Below are 21,143 nucleotides of genomic sequence, written 5' to 3'. Positions count from 1 at the left end.
GTGACCAGATGGTAGCATCACGTGGCAAAAATAGAGGAACATCAGTCTAATTTCATTCTCCCGCTTCTAAACTTGCAGATGATCTAGACAGGAATTGTCTGTATTTAAATGAAAGGATTAATTGGCACAGACACCCAACACAGTTTTCCCCTCACTGAATTTCTTCTAAAACCAAAGCTGAAACTACGCAAGACAGCACTGACAGAGCCAGCCTGTGCTCATAATGACCTTGTTTTTGGGAGAAGGATCCCTCAGCTCTGCAATGCCGCAAGCTCACCCATCCCTGAGAAACACCAGTCTCCTGTCCTCTACGCTGCAACTGTCCCCAGAGATGCAGGGAGGTGGCGAAACAATCTCACCCTGTTTTGGGATGCCACAGCACAATTCCAGCAATTCCAGCTCCTTTACAAGGTGTATGGAGATCTTCCTTCTGCAAATAAACTTGTCCAGTTTCTGACCCGCTGGCCAGATCCAGTTTCTGAGGATAATTCATTCATTTGGCCCTCTGCCCAGGGAACAACTCGGCTGAGAGCAGGGGGAAGTGTTTTGGCAGCTCTTACATCAAGGCTGCCTCATCACTCCCTTCAAATGACCAGAGTGCACTGGTCACCCAACAGCAACGCAGGCAGCCCTACGGTGGGACACCTGCCTGCACATCCAGCCTGGTGACAGGGGCTTATGTGCACCTTGGGTCCTACCACTTACATGTATTTTCATCACATAAATGATATACTCCAGTCCTCATCCATACAATGAGGCAGGGTCCATCTTCAGCCAAAACAATGAAGTATCTTTTAATTACTTACATCCTAATTTTAACTATCCAAACTTGCACATGTGGCCATAATAAAAGTTAAACTGAGAATCACTGGCCACATACATTCTTCCTGAGATCTTCCACAGCTTCACTGATTTTATTACAGTTGGTTCTGCTTTACACATGGTAAGGGGAGAGGAGAGACACACCACTTATTTCATAAACTCATTTCGTCTAAAATGCAAGTATTGAATCTTGAAACAGCTCTTTATAATGAAAGAAGTGCTGGAAACATGGTTTCCAGAACAGAATACAATCTCTGTACACGGTGTAATTACATCTTAGCGTTCTGCAGAATACCAGCGTATGGCTTAAATGCTATTAATTGTAAGCAGTTTTGTTCCACAGGATGTTGTTCGCTGATAACTACTCAATTAGGGTTATTTTGCAATTAGTCTACTCACAGTGAATTTATTGCAACCAGAGTCATCTGTGGTGCAGCAAATTAAAATGCTGTCTGGGCTGCACGTGCAGTGGCTCTTACATGCTCCTTAAACAGTGTATAGCTCACCACAGTAATTTTGTCACACTAACAGATTAAACGTACAGAAAAGCAGTAGTCAATGTCATTGGGAATCCTGAAACCAGGAGAAAAAGACAAATTTGGGGTTCAATAATCTTTTGATCAAACCCAGTGAGTCCAAAAATGCATTGCCAAAAATGTGAAAGCTAAACAAAGCCATACGTTTATAAGTCACTGTGCACATACACATACATATTGAGTGGATGAAATTCTGTATTTGTTTAGTTACAGCTCCCATTCTTTTAAACTTATATAGAGGATGCTCTCATTTCCATGCCTTGAAGAACTGCTCTGCTCCACCCTATAAGTATTTGGCATCTTAGTGGCTTATCCTCTCCCTTCCTGCAAATCATACCTCTTTTGGTTGAGTGCTTTGAAGTAGTCAGATAAAAACATTAGAGACATGCAGATTGCTATTACCTGCAATATTATTCAGTAAACAGAGCTCCCGAACCCTTTTCTCTCAGTTTGAAAAGCAAAAGAAGGCTGTGTTTTCTAAAATGAAGTGGAAAATTTTCTTCTCAGCAGCCGGTAAGAAACTGAAAACTCTTGCTTCAATGTGCCAGAGCAGCATTATCAATAAGCAACCAGGGAGAAAGCAGTCTAATCTGTAAAGAACTCTTTCAGTGCTGACAAATGATATGGAATGAGGGTAGCTTGATTATTTTTCTACTTTATTTATGAGTTGGGTTTACCCCACAGGGGTGAAGGTAGCAGAAAACCTGTTTGATTTATAAACTAAGAAAAGACAACAGAAGAGCCAAGGGGAAATAAATCAGGCTCACTTGAGGCTCTCTGCTTTCCTAGGGACTTTTCTTTTGCCAGAACTACATCTTAGAAAACACCCCTCAAAAAAACCTGTTAAATACTTTTGGTCTATCTAGGACCATAGATCTGGGTCAAGCATAAACCCAGTTAGGTAATTAATGATAAGGATTAGACCAGATCTCCCCTAGGGATATGGCAGCCTAGAGAAGCTGGCCCAGAGGAGGACTGATGCAGACACCACTTGGCACCGTGCCTGCGATGACTCACAGACCTGGTGCCAATGACCAAGGAGGAACCGTGCTGCGTAGCCAGCAAATTTGCAAGGCAAGGGATTCAGAGCTACAAACTACCACAGTCCACGTGGGACTGAAAAACAGAGAATTCGGGGACTGAATCCAGCCAGTGGGTCAGAAGCTGTGCTTTTTTCATCGCAGAAGGAAACCTGCAAGTAGAAGTCACAACTTTAATATGCATGTTGAGATGTGGAGTTGTGTAACTGTAATTGCATTGCTGCCCAATAACCTGGGCAGCAATCTCAGCAGTCAGGGGCACAGTGGCCATTCTAAACTGTACCCCTGCCCACGGTAATAAGGGATTCTGCTGGGGGAAATGTGGCACAGATCAGGTCACTTGTGCTTTGTCAAAGAGGAGTTTATCTAGGTACAGAGTGAAACTTACTTTAGAGCCAAGAATTCACATTGAAACTTCTGCTTCTTCCCAGTACCTCTGCACAAGAGGAGGGCCATGTATGATGACGGACAAGGAAGGGAGGCAGCTGGTCCAGGTCCACCAACAGCTATGGTGAGCAGAAGTGAGTCTGACACACCAGGGGAATCAGTGTCTTTAGTCTGGCCTGTATAGGACGAGGCTGGAGATGGCCCCAGCAAAGAAACAGTCTGCCATGTTGTCCACAGGTTGCTGATCTCCGTATCATGTCTCCTGAGAAGAAATGAACTCCCCAAAAGGATGTCTCCCTGTACCCTCTCCCCAACCTGCACAGGACTGGATTTGCCCTTTCCTCATCTAACCTTGTGTTGAATCTACTTTTCACCTCTTACCTTCACTAACTGCATTTCCCTTCAAAATACACTTCTACAAACTCCAAACAGTCCCTTCTGAGTGAAGGGTGATTTGCAAGCTGCCCGTTACCCTGATCTCAGCCATGACTTTGGTTAAGGCTGCACCTAAAGCCTTTGACACCAATCCGCTGTTCCGTAGTGTTTGTGCCCTGTTTTCAGGACCGCCTTGTTGGGAAATGCCAGCTGACGTGCTCTGCAAGTCAGGTAACTGGTAAAGTTGCCATGTTCCATTTTGCTGCTTCAGCAGTGTTGTCTCTCTGCAATGTCCTTAGAGGGACTGCAGCCCGTGTCCTCTTGTTCTCATGGAAATAACGCCGGCACATCAAATGGGTAGTAAACATGATGCTCTTGGTTTTAACAATCCTTTCTTTTATACACTAAAGATAGTTATATTTGACTTCCTTTGCCTGTTGCCTTTGGAAACAATAAAATACTTAAAAGAAAAAAGAAACAGCTTGTACGATCCTGTTCCCGTTGATAACCGCTCAAGTGAAAGTATCACTTAACATTTATGACAATCCAGCTGGATGGAGTCATGTCCATGATTGATAGCTACACTTAGCAACTTCGTGGTTTTGATCAGCTGAAACAGGATCCAAGGGGATTAAATGCTGGATGACATCTCAATGGAAACCATAGCACTGGGAACACATTTATATGTTGGGATAATGGATCAATGTGCTGCTCCAATGCATAAATATTTATACTTCACAGCTCTGTTGAAAATAGACAGGAAACCTTGTTTCAAACCAAACGGAAGGGAATAGCACTCACATGCTGAATATATGGACTCAGTTCCTGGATGTCTGACTTTTGCTGACAAACAGCATATAGCTTTTTTGATGCATGAAGTGGCAAGACCTCTACCCAGACCTCCCCCTACCAGTGATCCTAACAATGGGATGTCTTATATCCCCAAAAGCTGATGGCCAGTGCTTCACAAACATCTCCTAACCAAGTTCAACTCCTTTAAAGGACCTCTGGAGTTGATGAAGACACCTTAGATGAGGATGAAGCCAGTCTATGGGTGAACAACAGCAGTATTTATGTTCTGCAGTGGGGAGGAGAGATCTGAGACACAACATACTTAAACTCAGGCAAAGTATCTTTAACAGGGCTGTAAAATTTAAGGGACCTACGAAGTTATATACATATAAGGCCTTCCAGTAGGCACTGGGCACTTTCAGTTTTGGGGTTCCTACCTGTCTTTATAGTCCTGTATTCAGACATTTGAGAAGTGACTTCAAAGTCTGGATCTTCTCTGAGAGTCTGATCTCCCAATCTGCTCGTGCATTGGCGCCTCCTGCATAAGCAACGCGTGTCCCATTCAATATGCTGCTGCTTTATCACTTCCCCACGGCAAAGCTCCCAAATCTGCTCTAGAGCAACCCCGTATGTGACACAGGATGTCCAGATTTTCTGCCAAGGAAATTTGGCTCTTGAAGCGGTTAACTTCAGCTGTCAGCATGGGCAGGAGAAAATAACCTTGAGGCAAAGAAAAGTCAACATCTTCCACAAGGATCCATCTGGCTAAGTTAAGACATCCCTCAATTATTCTTTTTAAACAAGCATCACGCCTAAAATAAAAATCTAAATTAAACTCTAGCACTGCAAACCTAAAAATTGTAGCCACAGCCTTCTTACACTTAATTTTTTAATGTGGTATATATCCATACCTCATGAGTTGTTACTAAATTCACATGTATTTTACAATAAAACTGTATTTGGACAACTTCTCCATTTCTCTAGTCACATTTGCAGCTCCCAGTTTTCCTGGACGTTTTACTATGTCTTATTACAAAGGAAGCATTTATACCAATGTGCAATGTACATACATGCTGAAAGGCTTCAAGTGTAAAAGGTGACACTGTTCTGGGTTCTAAGACCATGCTATTATCCTGACTGCAGGGCATATGAGATAAATTCTGTATTTAAAAAACAAGCAATAAATATTTCTTGAGAAGCCTGTTTTTAAGAATGGCGGTTGTTTAAAACTTCTGGAAAGTCACCCTGCATCCCTGGGAGACAGATTACCAGGCAGGGGATGGAATCATAGGTGTGTGCAAAATTGCATACAGCTGCAGTGTGCGCCCACACTAATGACAATACATCTTCCAGCTCTCTCCAGGATATCACTTGCGTATTTGTATATGTGATGCATTTATCCTACACAAGGTATATAGCATTGATGACACTACTAAGATACGTCCTTGATCCCAAAAAGTGTAGGACAGTGTCTGCAAGGCGCTGACCTCCATCAGCTTTCTCACAGACCAGAGCTGACTCTCCTGTCATGAGACAAGAAAAGGGAAGGATATCAAGGACATGCTTATCACAATGGATTCCACCAGTGACACCCCAATAGGACCTCAAGGGCACCCGGGGGTACTCACTGATGCTCAGCCTGTCACTGATGTCTGGTTTTGCTCAATTCTTACCTCTCTACTGTTCTTTTATCTTCCCTTCAACTTGTGCTCCCTTTGCTGTCCCTCTCCCTGCTTCTCACTGAACACCAAGTCTTCCGCCTGCTCCATTAATTTTTTATCTCCAATGTTTGCCCACCCAGCTTAACGATTTTGAGTATTACCATGATAAGAAAGGGAGAAAACACACCGAGAGAGACATGGTAAAAAACAAAACAAAACAAAACAAACAGTCACAGATGCACTGGGGTGGGAAATGGGGTGCTCACACCATTCGTCCTGGTAATATGTCTCATCTAAATTAAAAGCCTAAGCTTCCTATTACAGAGAGATGCTCTTGTTTGGAAACATCCTCTGTGACACCTCTTTTTTTCCACTGTCTGTACAGCCTCCTAATTTAGGCAATAGCAACATGGATCCTCCTCCTTCCCACACTGAAACCACCCAATAGTAACCACTGCTTTGCGATGGTGCAATGAACAGGTAAGCCGTGGGGGTTAGAGCATGTAACTAAATATTTCTAATGAAAGAAACTAAACATCCCCTAATCCCCATGGCTCACCATGTTTACTGTAACATCTCAAAGCAAGACCTATTCTCTTGTTTGTAAAAGTCCCTCTGCACTTTCAGCTCAGACAAAGACATCGGCATATCCTTACATGCATGGGCTGAAGTGCCAATTACAGGATGGGGACTTTGGATTGCTGTATAAACAAGTGCTGCTGCAGATAATGCTGTTCCTTGATCAATACCTACTTTGATCAACTGATCAATGCTTTTTTTAAAAAAAAAAAAAAAAGCACTTTACTGTATGGGAAGCTTACAGCTAAATGAATGGTGGCATATGAAGCACTCGTCTTGAAAAGTAGGAAAAGGTCAGCTCACATGCAAACCAACAGCAAGCTGAGAGATACCTCATGTCTCTGCACAGAGAAAGCAAAAGCAACAAATCAAAGCTTGGCTTAGGCTAGCAGAGGTAACTGACTCTCTACAAAGTGATTCTGAAAATTACTTTTGCTGATTGAAGAACATTAAAAATAGAAGTGAGCCACAAAATTGGATTTTTTTCCCATGCTTTTGGATTTTTTTTTTATTATACTTCTGATGATCATCTGGGTTATCAAAATCCTTAGCAGTCCAGGCTATTAACTAGGACTCCACCGTGCCAGAAAAATGGCCATGTGGCCATAATAGCAATGCCACTCATTTATCGGTTAGCATAAGGCACCAAAATTCACCATGGCTGTTCCCTGATCTGCAAAAAGGACACAACTCCTGTACAGAATAACAAGTCTTTCACTACACTTCTCTGTGTCTGTAGATTAAGAACTAAAAGAAAAGGAGTAGCAGCTGAATATCTAGATTACACAGTGTAATAAAAATCTGGTGGAAGTAAAGTGAAAAGAAATTCTATGGGAAACTGCCAAGGATCTTGTGACATTCATAAAACTCCCTGTTTAAAACATCCTCAAACCCTCCTTCGTTTTCACAGACTAAGTACATTATACATTCCTGCAATAAAGCCATTTTTTGTCATCAGAAGGCCATTTCAATTATAGAGAATCTTTCCCCGAGATACCGTGTTATTTCTCCTTTACCATCTACCAACTTACCCTCCAGCGTACAGAAACGCGTCACCTTCTCCGGCATCAGCTTTCCTTGCTTGTGCTGACAATACACCTCTGCGATCTCCTGCCGACACTGCTTAGATTTAGACCGGGACATGGCTGAGATTGCCTCTTTGCCTGTTACCTCACACTTTGGTGGTTGGTCGTATCTCAGTTCAGGGGAGCTGTTTCCACTTTTTTTAAAATGATGCTGTCTGGGAGATCTGTGAATCTCCTTCAAATCGTTGCTGTTGCTGCTGCTGCTGTTTTTTCTGGGGTGATTACTGAATTGCACCACCTCATTGGAGTTCTTCCCCAGCAGCAAGTTCTCCTTCATCTTCTCCTCTTCCAGTTTCTTTCTCAAGTGCTCCTTTTGCTTGCTAAGGGTTTTTTTCACCAGCTCAGACTGGTGTTTTTGCCTCTGAGTCCTGGGAGCAAAGTTACTGTTATCAATATTTTCAAAGTCCTTGGGGACTGAATTTTCATTATTGCTGTCTGTTCGCATTTTCTCTTTCGGTCGGTGGGAAAAATAGCCATCCTATAAATGGGGAGAAAAATTATACTCATCTTACTAAAAATAGTCACATCCCATGCATTACAAGCATTTCTTACATGAAAACATAAATCAATTACAATCCAACATACTGCAAAAAATCCCCGTGTTAGGGTTCATAACAGAAGACGGAGCTGAGAGAGGCCTCTGAGCTGACCAAGTCAGTGCAGACGACCACCGCCTGTACCCCCTTCATCACTGATCCAGAGTCCAACCCCATCTCAGATGGAGCAAGGAGGTTTTACACAGGTTTGCGAGCAATTAAACAGAGACTTCACCCTGACACCATCAAAAATCAATGGCAAAACCGACACAGGTTTCAATGGAGTGAGAGCAGGTCCTTTCCTTCACTCCTTGTGTTAATGATCGCAGTTTGGTACCCCAGAACTGCCCCATTCCTCTGCAGAAAGCACCATGCCACTTTATAGCCTGAGCTTTCTTTCAGTGAAGTAACTTTGCTACATACCTAACCCCTCCTAACTTTGTTTTTTTGAGTTTCTACATAATAAAACTTTGGAGAAGTGTTTCCCACAGGGAGCACTGCAGCCTTGCCGCAGGTGGGAAGCTGTGGCAGCAACAAGCCCTGTGCGAGAGGGTGAGGAGCTGCAGGCCCTCAGGCTCCCCGGGAGGGTCGGAGCCAGGCTCAGATGTCAGCTCTTACCCACCATGTTCCTCTTCTCCATGCTGGGCATGCTTTGATAAATACACAGACCATAACATTGCAACATTTAAAATGTATCATATAAAGGAAAAGGAATAGACCATGTAAAATATTTGTCTGATGCAGAATAACGCTTCGCTTCACGATTTCACCCCCACCTCCACCTATTACCACAGGAACTCGTCCTAGCCCATCAACAGCAGAGCAAGTTTACACCACCGAAGAAAAAGGAAGGATCCTACAGACAACAGATAACACGGCATTCTGCTCTAGAAAAGATGTGACAGACTAGAACAAAACTGAGAGGCACTTAGACGTGTATCTTACCATCAAATGGGAACCTGTCTCATAGCCAGGGGTGGGTGAGATTGAGCTACCTTTGCTTCAGCTGCAGAAACTAGTTCTCAGGCTAGTGGGGGACACAATTTTTAGACCCGTGGAACAGGAAATATCTCCATTTATTAAAGTGATCGGTAGCAGATGAAATCAATGGGGAATTGTTATCAAAACATCTGAAGACAGGAGTATAAATATTGATAGACTTTTTGAGTCTGCCCTGTTTTCTTTCCACTTGTGAAAGACCTAACCAAAAATCAGAGGCTGGTAAATGACAGCATCTGCTAACGATGATTGATGGGAGCCACTCTCAGCACCTATGAACCACATTTTGCATTCAAAACATTTTACCAGCTTTAGCTAATTGTTTCTCACACCTCTTCTGCGAGGAACTATTTAAGTCAGGTTTTGCAGAGGAAGGAGAGGAAGATAATGACTTATCCAAGGCCATGCAGGGAGTCAGTATCACTTTGACCTCTGCAGCTCAGCAGTGAGAAATGTTTGAATATTATTCATTAGAAGATGTGGTTCTCCGAGTGACTGAAGTGATTCTCTTTCCATCTCCAGCTCGCAAGTAGCTTTAGCTATCAGACACAGAGGAATGCAGAGAAGTTTTTTTTAAAAAAAAACCAAACCACAAGAAACAAAAAAACAAACCACAAACCAAACCCCAAACATTTTTCCATCAAAATATTTCTGGTTTGGAGAGAACGTATCTTTTAAAAAAAAATTATCTTTCTAATTTTAAGGGCACACATGAAATAAAATTATTTTTTCTGTCTACTTTTTTAAGGAGAAAAAATAATAGGATTTTTTGTAGAATCATTTAGGTTGAAAAAGACCCTTAAGATCATTAACTCCAACAGTCAACCTAACACTACCAAGTCCACCACTAAACCATGTCCCTAAGTACCACATCTACATCTTTTAAATACCTCCAGGGATGGTGACTCAACCACTTCCCTGGGCAGCCTGTTCCTGTGCTCGATAACCCTTTCAGTGAAGAAAGTTTTCCTAATATCCAGTCTAAACCTCCCCTGGCACAACTTGGGGCTGGTTCCTCTTGTCCTATCACTTGTTACCTGGGAGAAGAGACCAACACCCACCTCACCACAACCTCCTTTCAGGTAGTTGTAGAGAGCGATAAGGTCTCCCCTGAGCCTCTTTTCTCCAGGCTAAACAACCCCAGTTCCCTCAGCCGCTCCTCATCAGACTTGTGCTCCAGACCCTTCACCAGCTTCATTGCTCTTCTTTGGACACCAAAGAGAAAACAAAACAAACAAAAAATAGTTTCAAGAAAGTCCTCATTCCCATGAATGACCAAACTAAAAAAAAAACCAATTACGTTCAGAGCCCAGCTCCCTTCACTTAGCCTATATCTCCAATGTATCTTCAAAGAAAAAGACTGCTCCAAACCCAGCAGCAAACCGCAAAGAGAGCAAGACAAATGTAAAGCTTATTAACATCATACCAAAACATCTCCACTGAGGTGCCACTGCTCTGAGACTTCAGATGTTTGATAGTTGTTTTGTTCCCTTTCTTGTTCAGCCAACTCCAAAACCTCAGCTTAGTTACGCCACTTGTGTATTTTGACTGGCTTTATTTTAATGCACTTGAATCTTGGATTTGTATATGTGAAATAGCTCGGAAACAACTTTTTTCCTCATTAAATAATTAAATGCAAGATGAGCTGCACTCTTGTGCATATATATATGTATATATATATGCATCTATATATATGTATATATGGCTGTGTATATATATACACAGAGCTATATGCCTAATTTAAATTACACTGACCACAAAGAATCATAACAAACACACTGCAATTACCCTTTAACACGTATACTGTTCCCTTTTTTACAGCAGGACTACATACCAGCCTCCAATGTAGGCAGGAACACACAGAGCTATCTGGAGTTCCAGATATCTGATGTATAAATGAGAATAAATGAGATACAAAAGAGTTGAGGTAAATGTGTGGATGGTGCAATCCGTAACCACAGCGGGTCACTTTTCCTTGTCTCTTTCATCTGTTTTGGTCCCCAGTTACAAAAAACTTAATTACAAGAGGCATCCAAGATGCTATTAATTCTATTAATATATATTTTATATTCCAAACACAGCCTGAGCTATTCTTTATAAGTAGTCCGTAAACTTCAACAGGTTAAGTATGGGAAATATGAAGGAAACTATTAAAGAGCAAATGTGAACTTTATTTGTTGGGTTTCAACAGCAGCAGTGTGCAGAGAGCTACAGGGACACCACTCCACAGCAATGCAAAGCATCCCTATGATTAGTTTTCATCATTAATACAGTTTAAAGCACTTTTTATCGGTAACTGGAACATTCCACCATGCTGCAACTTAGGGCCAAAACACCTAGCTGCAATGATGGGGGGGGAGAGAGGAGAATCTGTCTTCTTCATTAAAATCTTTCCAAAGTGTCTAAAGGCGATGCCGTGATAGGATATTTCTGTGTATCTTGGCAACATTCCCTCTCATAGTCTGACTCTTGCTCAACAATTTTGTCTTTAAGCTAGAAAAAAAGAAAATTAAATCCTAATCTGTACAGCAAATGGCGTGTTGATAAAGGGGAAAGGAAGGGAGAGGAGATGTTCACTGTTGTTGGTTTTTTGTGGTAATTCTTATTACCCACAAATGAGACATTGGTCTGAACCGGAGCGGCAGGCACACACCCTCCCATGTCCTGAGGAGTGCAGCCCTGTCCCACGCTCTGCCCTCCTGCAGCTTGACAAAGCGTCAAAGGATGAGGTGCAGGCCCATTCCCATTTCAAACGGCATCTGACAGGACACTTATGTGATGCTTCAGCTGGGATCTTTGCTCTCCATATTACCACCCTGCGCCCAGGAGCGGCCGGTCAAGCTGCGCGGCTGCCCCGGCACAGGCGGAGGCTGCAGCTCCGGGTCTCTAAGCAGGGTGTTCCCACCCGGGTGATGCACTACGCTGGAACAGAGCGGTAGAAGAATGTGATGAAACCTCAGGAGAAGAAAGCAAAGTAAACAGCAGATTTACTGGTGTACAGTTCACCTCTTTAAACTGTTTGCCTTCTTCAAGTGCTTTGCCCCCCTCTGGGAAATGCTTTTCCAAGTCTACATGCGGGAATTCGAAAAGACAAATGAATTTTAAATTCTTCAAAGGCAGACACAAAACTGAGCTCTGCTGTAACTCTTCCCTGCCCGCAGGGACAGTGAACACCACAAAACCTCCCTGCCATGGAGGACACCCAGTGTCTGCAGAGACATCTCTTTGGGAGGAGCAAGGACTAAAAATAAAGCACAGTCTGTAGAACAACTACAGAGCTATAGATAGATGTTGAAAAATAAGGACACGTAACAGATACCACAGTTGGACAGCCAAATCCAGCCTCACGCAATCCCACACCTGTTGATGCAAGTGTTAAATGCCACAAAACCAGAAATCTCCATCCACCTTTAATCTGTATTTCTCTCTCACAATAACTTTCACCAAAGCCAAGCATGATTTTTACAGCATAATGATTTCAAGATAGGACCCCTACGTGACAGCAGAACGTACACATGTTTGCAGTGCAGAGGAAAGGAAACTCAGCACTCTGAGCTTAAAACAGGAGCAGCTGCTGACAATAAATTGTGTTTATTTGTGAAGTTCAGGGGTACAAAACAAATGCAGCACATCTGGTTTTCAGCTGGCTACAGGAGGATGGGTTTTACTTACTCTGCGATATTTAATTTTTACAGTGCTGTATTAACTGCAGACCTTATTTGCCATGCATGCCTGAGACATTCAAGTCAGGACAAAGTCACCCCGCAGAAAGATCATCTTGAAACCAGGCATTCCTGGTTCTGACAGTACCATGGGGTGTACGTCAGTGGGTTCGCTGTTTGAATCATCATCTTTTTCAACTTTTGTCTAGCTATTCTTATCTCTCTTCGTGCTTGCAAATCACATTAAATACACTGAAAAAATGGAAGGTTATACCAGGACCAAATTAGAAGCAGGAGCCTATTAATACAACAGTCAAAGACGAAAGCAGTATTTTCAAACCAACACCTAACACTGGTATTTTTTGTTGTTGTATAGACTTGATCTCATCCACAGAATGCACAAAAAAGTTATTATGGAAAGCACCATTTTGGTCTTTGCAATAAGACTAATCCTGTCTAGAACAGTCATAGATCGGAAGAGGCTCTATCCAAAGCTAACTCACTTGAGAAGCTACCTTGTTAAAATTACTCAGTATTACAGGTGGCAAACACAACACATGCCACCCAAGAGCATGGATTTCAACTGCGCTTCCACTACAGTCATGGGAAAACGCTCCCTTTCTGTGTGATTCTACGTATGCTCCTCCAGCGGCCCCGCAGTGACACGGCCTCCCTTTGGGGACTAATAGCAAAAATTGTGCACCCTTCCCGCGGGAGATCGTGTTTGTAGCTCAGTAATGACCCACTCCTGCTCCCGACGCCAATGAAAGCCATTCCACTCTCGCAGAGAAACGCAGGATCAGGTCAAAGTATTTTTTCCCACATTTTAAAAGCCAACTCAGTTTACAGCCTTTATAAAGAAACCTTTGGAGGGTCTTCATCACTTTGTAGCACCATATTTCAAAGATCAAGTGTGACACTGCGGATGTCTATCACAGAACACAGGCCTAAGAGAAGGATTTCCACAAACAGAATTTTTCTGTCCTAACTTTATCTGGTTCTCAGAAGATACATGGAGAGGTTAACTGCTGAGTACTCAATGGTAAGAGCCCTGGCAGGGAGAGTTTTAATGACTGTGGGGCCTCTTCTGCGTGTGCGCACGCTGCAATTCAGCAATAACAAGCAAATACTCCCAAACTGGGAAAGAACAGTCTGTACCCAGAAGTGTGCATGAGATCATTGCCAATTACATACTGATTGCCATTGATGCTAAAAATAATAATATAACATTAATGCAAAAATAACATTTTAAGCTCAGAGCCATTGCATGTAACGAGAGAGTTTGAATTCTGCTCCAAATTCTGCTCCTTGTTGAATGCACAGGTTTTAATTCTCCAAACTCCACCTTTAGTGTGTTTTATTAAAACCTGTCACACAAAATGTATGCTCTTTGGTATACTAGCCACTATATCTACAGCGATTGAGGGTCTGGGGGGCTCAGGTCCTATGAGCTTGATTGAATTTGAAGTCCCATCTAACTCAGGAGAGAAAGCCCATGTTTCTGCGGAGACAGAGGCAGAGCCTTTGCGATCTGCTGAGAAGACCATGGAATAAATTGATGCTGTCGCCTACTACAGACCCAACTCACGTACCTAGCACAAATACAGAGAATTTGGAAGAACTTTACAGCCGTCTGTAATGACAAATGGATTTTAATGACAGCCTGTTAACACTCTCAAAGGCTTTTTTTTTTTTTCAAAGTACAACACACACCCGCTCAGCCAGACCCCAGGTAGTTTACATTCCTGCGGACTGCCTCTCTCCACACATTTTTCACTTGCATCTGTCATATATATTTGCCTCTAAGTTAAGTACGTTCAAGCATAAATGTGCATTTGGGTTTGCCCAATTTAGAAAATCTAGGTCACAAATTCTCACATAATCCTTCAGGTATGGTTCTGTATCCTGCGTGCTAAAGGCAGGAAGTGAAAGACTATGGCTGCAATATCGACCAAGGGAAAACTCCAATAAACCAGCACATTCCCTGTGGGGCATCCCATCGTAAGAGTAGAATATGCTACAAAGCCATTAGGAACCAACTCGCATAGTTTCAAGACCGAACCTGGAAGGAGTGCCACTGCCAACAGCCAGGATTAGGCAGTATGACTGTCAATTTTTGCAATAAGCAAAAGGCCGACACCAGACCGATTTCAAATCTGCTGTCAGAGAGATAACCTAATGTGCATATAAATCAGCAGAGACACAAACATCAGCGGCCTGATGCGCACCAGCTCTGCAGGCAGCAAGGACACTCAGGCTTTGCGTGGCTGAAGGATCCAACTCAAGACACCAAACCCAAGGGGAAGAGCCCATACTGTGCAGGTAGGCGCTGCTCCAGCATCACCTGCTACACACCTGCGGAAATAGCGTGCCGCTAGATGGCTCCTTTTGCAGAGGCTTTTTAAGGAAAGTTAAAGAAAACCCTAATCAGTTCACAAAGGCACACAATAAGACCTTGCATTTATCTGCGAAAGGTGTTCACTGCATCATGCAGAGCATTTCCTCCAAACAATAAGAAAATGCTCCCTTCTCAGGAAAAGTTATTCATTGTATGATTTCTGTATCAAGGAAATCCTATAAATACTACATGGATGGACCATTTGCAGTCAAGCCCTGCATGGCAAATGTTCACAGTTTCAGTTTATCTGACACAACTGATTTTCTCCCCAACATGGAGGGATTTGCTGTCTTTTTGTACTGAGAACATATTCCCCTGGCAAAGCTTGGTATCTTAAAGACACAGCAAAACAAACCAGAAGTATGCACATGCATACACTGAGCAACAACAAAACATGCAGACCTTCCTCTAAATACAAAGTACTGGACGTGCTGGCCTTGAGAGACAGGTATAAATCAAACCCCTGTACTATAAAAAACTAGATTTTTTTTTTCCTCCTGTCACATGATAAAATACATAACAATCATTGATCACATATGAAAATATGCAATCACTGGGCAGTCATGCAGGATCACGCATGTCTGAGACAAAACGAGCGTGCAGAGCCGGTGCAGACACTTGCCACTTTGCTGGGGTGAGCTGTGCCGCTGCAGGCTCCAAACCAGCTCACAGCTTGAGGTGGTGAACAGCATCAAAATCTGCATCATATGTCAAAGTCTCGAAGAGACCTGGTCAGTTTTTACAGGACCATCTATTTTACGTGCCCTGTGACCAAGAAGAATTTAAACAGCAGTATGAGAAGATAATTAAAACAAGTTTCTGTTCAATATTAATTACAGCTCTGTGACATATTATTTCGTAATGCTTGTTAATTATTCAATAATGATACCTTCCAATTGCCAGAGGATGGCATCTCTACAAGCAAGGGCTGCTCCTGCATTAAATCTTTTGTTTTCTGCTCTAACCTTTGTGTATTTGAAATTCCCTAGTTGAAATAAAAACCCTTCCCCCCAGCAGAACTACAAACATTACACTACAGTCTTCAGAACAAGAGCAGAAATTATAAATACTCCTCATGCTCCAGCAGGCTCAAAAATCCAATTCATTCCCTTTTTTTGAAACAGCTGGGCACCCGTCTCCCTTGGCACATGGCCAAAGAAACTTCTTCAGACCACCGGTTCCACGGGCAGCTGCAGGCTGCTAAACTAAGGAGCACGGCAACTTTAGCCCCACAGCTGATTACCGAGGCCGTCATGGGAAGCAACTTAACTCCATTCTCCTTTTCTGCAAGAGTCCAAGAAAAAACATCTTTCTCCATCACTGTGAAGTAAAACTACAGGCCATTTGCCTGGAATTGTCAAAATGCTCACTCTTCTGCTAGGTGGATACAGAAGGATGGTCACCATCAGAATGATAATAAATAATAATTAAAAAAAAAAAAAGTCACAGCAAAGAATTGCTGAGCCAGGCAGGAGGATGGGTTAGATCCTCTCTCCCTTCCCACTGTCACACCAAGCAAGCCCATTCTCCGGGATGATCGAGCGTGTGGGGCTGACACACTGCTGGCTCTGCAGGAGCTTCGGGCACCTCACCTGTGTGCTGCAGCACACTGTGGTCCAGAGGCTGAGCTTCATGGCAGGTATCATCTCCTGTGCCCAACGACACGGATCTCGACATCCTTCAGACACTCGTTTCAATGGCTCAGAAGGCCACTGGGTCAAGGAAGGTGTTTTCCCGGTTAGGGTAGGACTCCGTGGATACAAAATCAACTCCGGATACAGCGCTCACCCCATTGTCACCTGTCCTACCACATCCACATCTTTCAAACTACAAAACAACCACTGCTCTGCTTGAAGTCATCGTGCAGCTGCAGGGGTGCAGACATCCTGCTGTGCCGTCAAAACGAACAAGAAATTGTGAACTTTAATCAAAGACATGGTTGATATACCACAAGACCCTTGGAAAACTAGTACTTTTGGCAGGTTTGGACAAAAGCACGGCCAAAGAGAGCAGCTGGAGAAAAGACAGCAGATGTTAATGTAGTTAAATTTTTCCATATGTTTTTCCGTTTCGCTGTAATAAGTACATTGTACTTTAATTGTCAGTGGCTGAAGACTTGTGAGAAACATTTTGTGAGAAATATATGAAGTTACTTTATGCCTGACATTGAAGAGGGAGATACAAAAGGTGAAAACAAATTTATTGACTTTGAACTTGCAAGCTGGTAAAGACGAAAGATGTAATTGTTTCAAATACAGTCCTTTCTGTTATGTAAAAATGTTATGAGAAAAAGCGATCATTTGAGTTAAAAGGGGGATTCTGATACTTGAAAAACATGAGTCCTTCAGGATTCAGTGCTAACAAATACTTACAGGCGCTGCTGGCCCAAAACTGTTGTTACACACGCATTTCAAGGCTACAGAGTAACAAGATGGACCACCACAAAGTGCACAGGTACAGGGGACCCTGCACTGGAACATCTGCATTGGTAAGTGATTGTTCGGAGGATTATTTTTCCCTTCCTTTCCAAAAATGTTACCACTGATTTTTATTTTTCTTTAACATCAACTTCAGCTGTGTGTTCCAAAACACTAGAAACAACATCATAAAAATATCATTAGTAGAAGTTGCTTTTTTCCCTTTTTGCATACATAACATTTGTACATTAAGGAAAGATGTTCTGGTTTGAAATAGAATGAAAACAGCTTCAAAACTTTGGCTGCTTTCCGCAAAACAGTTTTTCTGTTTCTTGCTAACATGTGACTTACTTTCAGAGTGATTTAGATTAGGGAGTAAAACAATATTGCACCCCTCAAGAGTCCAAAAGGATCTTCACATTTGCTCCAACTTAGCACAGTAACTGTATGAACAGCCATATTGTATTAACAGTAATTTCAAATGTTCATCTGGTTAGTAAAAAGTTCGTAATACTGCTAGAGGGAGCTGTGAAAGCACATATTCATAGTATTAAAAAAACTGACAACTTTGTTTTCTGCTAATTAAAACTTCTCAGGAAAATTTGTACTTACACAGGAAGACTGGAAGACACCACAGACCAGTCAAATTTATTCAATCTGTAACAGAACTTGATTTATAACCAGTAACTTCCCCCACTTTACGCATATTGTTCCCTTCCAAATGATGCTTGATCTCATTAACAGACTCCAGACTAATGCACACAGCCCTTCTCTTGGCAAAGGTCCCTCCCAGTCAAATTCACCAACAGTAACATCAACACTAACTGAGTCTGGGCAGGCTTTTTTGCCTGCATATACATACATATGCACGCACACATATTTTTACACACACACACACACACATATATTTTAATGGTTTCCGCCTTGCTTTGCAGTGCAGTTAGCTCTGCCTTGGTGCAGGCAAGGGAACCCACCCTTGCATGACATGACACATTGCTCCATTCCCAGGTGAACAAACCCTCAAAAGACCGTTCACTTTGAGCAACTGTCCTGGAACATTTACCAGCGTTATTAAGCCTCCTGGATTCATTTCAGCTTAACCACATCTTTAAACAGAATTCACCACCAAACTAGGAAAGAGATGAAGGAGGACTGGCCTGACAGCGCAAAACGCGGCTTCTGAGGAAGCTCAGGAAAACCCTGGAGGTTTATTTTCCTAAAGCTTCTTCCCAAGAGAAGGTGGATCTTATAATCCTTCCAACAAAGAGTTCAGACATGAAGGAGCTTACAGAGAAGTCAGCACTTTCTCAAGGGAAAGGTAATTTAAGTGACTTTTTATATTAATGTCTATTACTTTGTGGTCCTTGAACAGGACCCTCAACAGCATTTGAAAAGACACGCAGCTTTGTACAGCAGCAGCAGACACTAATGCCCCACAACTTTTAAACAGGCGTAGGGCTACTTGTGCTATTCTCACTCCTTCCTGAGAGGCTTCACCCAGGGATGGCACGGCACGGCACAGCACAGCGCCCATGTCTGCACGAGGCTGGGCCTCGGGCTTGCACAACGACATCGTCTGGGGCGTGAGACAGGAGTTCAGCAGGTAAGGTCAAGAGTAGTATATCTACATAGTTGTTCCTCCTGATGATTATTCTAATACCCAAATGAAAATGTGATGTTCTGTGTTTTTAATTGTCACCAAATTGTACTGCTTCATTATTTGACAAAGGTGCCCCAGAGACATCGTATATAAATAAACAACACAAAATAAGTATAGGAGTAAATCTCAATCATTTGAATGTTCAGAATACGGACACGATAACCACACTGAATACCCATTATGAGCCAACCTATTCATCAATTTTTTTTCCTACTTCCCCCTTCTCAATGACCCACCCCATAAAAAATAACACGGCTAATCTGAACTGAATTCCTCTGCTTTCATTTCTATTTCTTTCATCCAAAATTCCGCCAATATACACTTTATATCTTTCAAAGCAGTAGTAAACACTTGAAATTGCTTCCTGGTGACTTGTTATTAACTAGATTCCAACTAAATTCATCTGGAGGCCTATTCCAACTCCAATCTAAACAATCTCGAGCAGCCCAGGGTGAATTGCTCAGACACACAATAGGATCTCTGGCAGCTATAGAAATTAAACATAATTAAAATATGGATGGTAGAAAACCAAAGACGCCCTCACATACAAATGAAAACATCCTTGTAAAATACAGTCAGTTTAGCACAAATGTATTCAGCCTTAATTAGGTAGAAAATCTATTTAGATGAATACAATGCAAAGAATAATAATGAACTTCAGGATTACATTTTGTTACTTGGAGGGAAAAAACAACACAAATAAATGGGAAGTAATTGGAGCTTATTTAATAGTCGCAGACTATCAGCTTGAACAACTATAATCATTAAAGACCCTGCAGTGATCTTCTACTGATAAATGTTGTTAAATCAGAATTACAATACGACAAGCATGAAGAGCAAAGCCTATTAATATGAGCAGCACTGAAAGAAATATTCATTCGCATCCTTTTTCACCTGCCCAGCACCACAAGAAGTCTTTGAACCAAGCACGCAGGAATGAAAGGCCTCCATGTTTCCTCTCATTTCGGGTGAGACTGAAATATGAACACTTCCATGTGCGTGCTTACTGCAGGGTGACTGCAGATGAGCAACGGTTATCCAGTGCTGGATACGTGACAACACGAAGTTTGGTATCATGGGGCCCAAATATATTGCCCTGTACCTACTAATCAAAACAAGCCAAACAGACCCTTTCATGCAAGTGTAGAGCACTGCTCCTGGACCCTAGGGACTGGGAGGAATGGGTGGACATTTGCAACGCTTGCTCGTAGTACAACGCTTGCCAGCCCAGTGAAGCTGGCACCACTTTTGCTGATGAAAGACAAACTCTACTTCTACCATTTCATTTCTATCCATAGAGACCAGGTTACTTCTAACCAAGTCTTCTCTCCCCTGCCCACTCCCCTGAACAGAGAGAGATGGCAGGGTGGAAAGACTGTCTCTTTTACTCTTCTTTTTCCAAGGACTGCCTCAAGGTCACTGTCCTCACGAGGTGTTCCAGAGCCGCTCCACAGCTTTCTGTGCAACTCTGCCTTGGCCGTCCCTGCTGTGCTGTGACCAGGTGCAGGCAGGCGCATTTCTCACAGCAGCCCTGCACTGAGCAACAGGGAAATTCTCTCTCCTGTTGAAACCACATGTGGTTTGCATTCAACAGCCAAATCTTCTGCCCATATACACTGGCATGATTCCTATAGGTTCATGAATGTATGCCAGCCAGCACTACAAAATGATTTTAAAAATTACCTTTTCTCTATAAATTGAAAGCTTAGGCACGGATGTTAGTCCTGGAAGGTGTCCTGTCCTCTTGGTCACGGGACAGACTTCCAGACCCATGACAAAGCAACTCGGGAAAAGAGGTTTTTAGATACTGGTTTGTATCTTCACAGAAGGTTCTTCTGCAAGATCAGTAAGTTACATTAATAAAATAAAAATTGAAAATGCCAGAGGATATTATTATGGTCTCTGTCACCTGCCTCCTTAGCTCCCCTGTCAGCAGGTCAGCCTTCCTGAAAACTCAGCCCAGGTCCTGGCCTCAGCAAGGATTGCTTATGTGGTACGGCATTCTCTGTTCTTGCAAATACGTTCATTAAGAGCTATACAAATGAGCGGTTTTAACAGCATGATGAAACATAACACAGATTTGGGGTTAAAAGATATAGCAGAATACAGATTTCTGTCACCAAAAAAAGATACACCTTAAGTTCAAAAACTTGTCATTTTATTGGCTCCAGTAAAGGTCGTGAAGAATATATGC

At 42.5% G+C, this 21,143-nt stretch overlaps 1 protein-coding gene across 2 annotated transcripts in view; it reads right to left on the bottom strand.

The window, feature by feature from the left end:
- XYLT1 (xylosyltransferase 1) overlaps window positions 1-21,143 on the bottom strand; it is a 199,049-nt gene that overhangs the window by 88,257 nt on the left and 89,649 nt on the right. For both annotated transcript variants that reach the window (XM_075165095.1, XM_075165096.1), the window contains one exon: window positions 7,224-7,755. In XM_075165095.1, coding sequence (XP_075021196.1) covers window positions 7,224-7,755 — 532 coding nt within the window. The remainder of the gene's footprint in view (window positions 1-7,223; window positions 7,756-21,143) is intronic.

Source organism: Calonectris borealis, chromosome 16, assembly GCF_964195595.1.
Source record: "Calonectris borealis chromosome 16, bCalBor7.hap1.2, whole genome shotgun sequence".
Classification (NCBI taxonomy): domain Eukaryota; kingdom Metazoa; phylum Chordata; class Aves; order Procellariiformes; family Procellariidae; genus Calonectris; species Calonectris borealis.
This window is presented reverse-complemented; position numbering and strand designations above follow the sequence as displayed.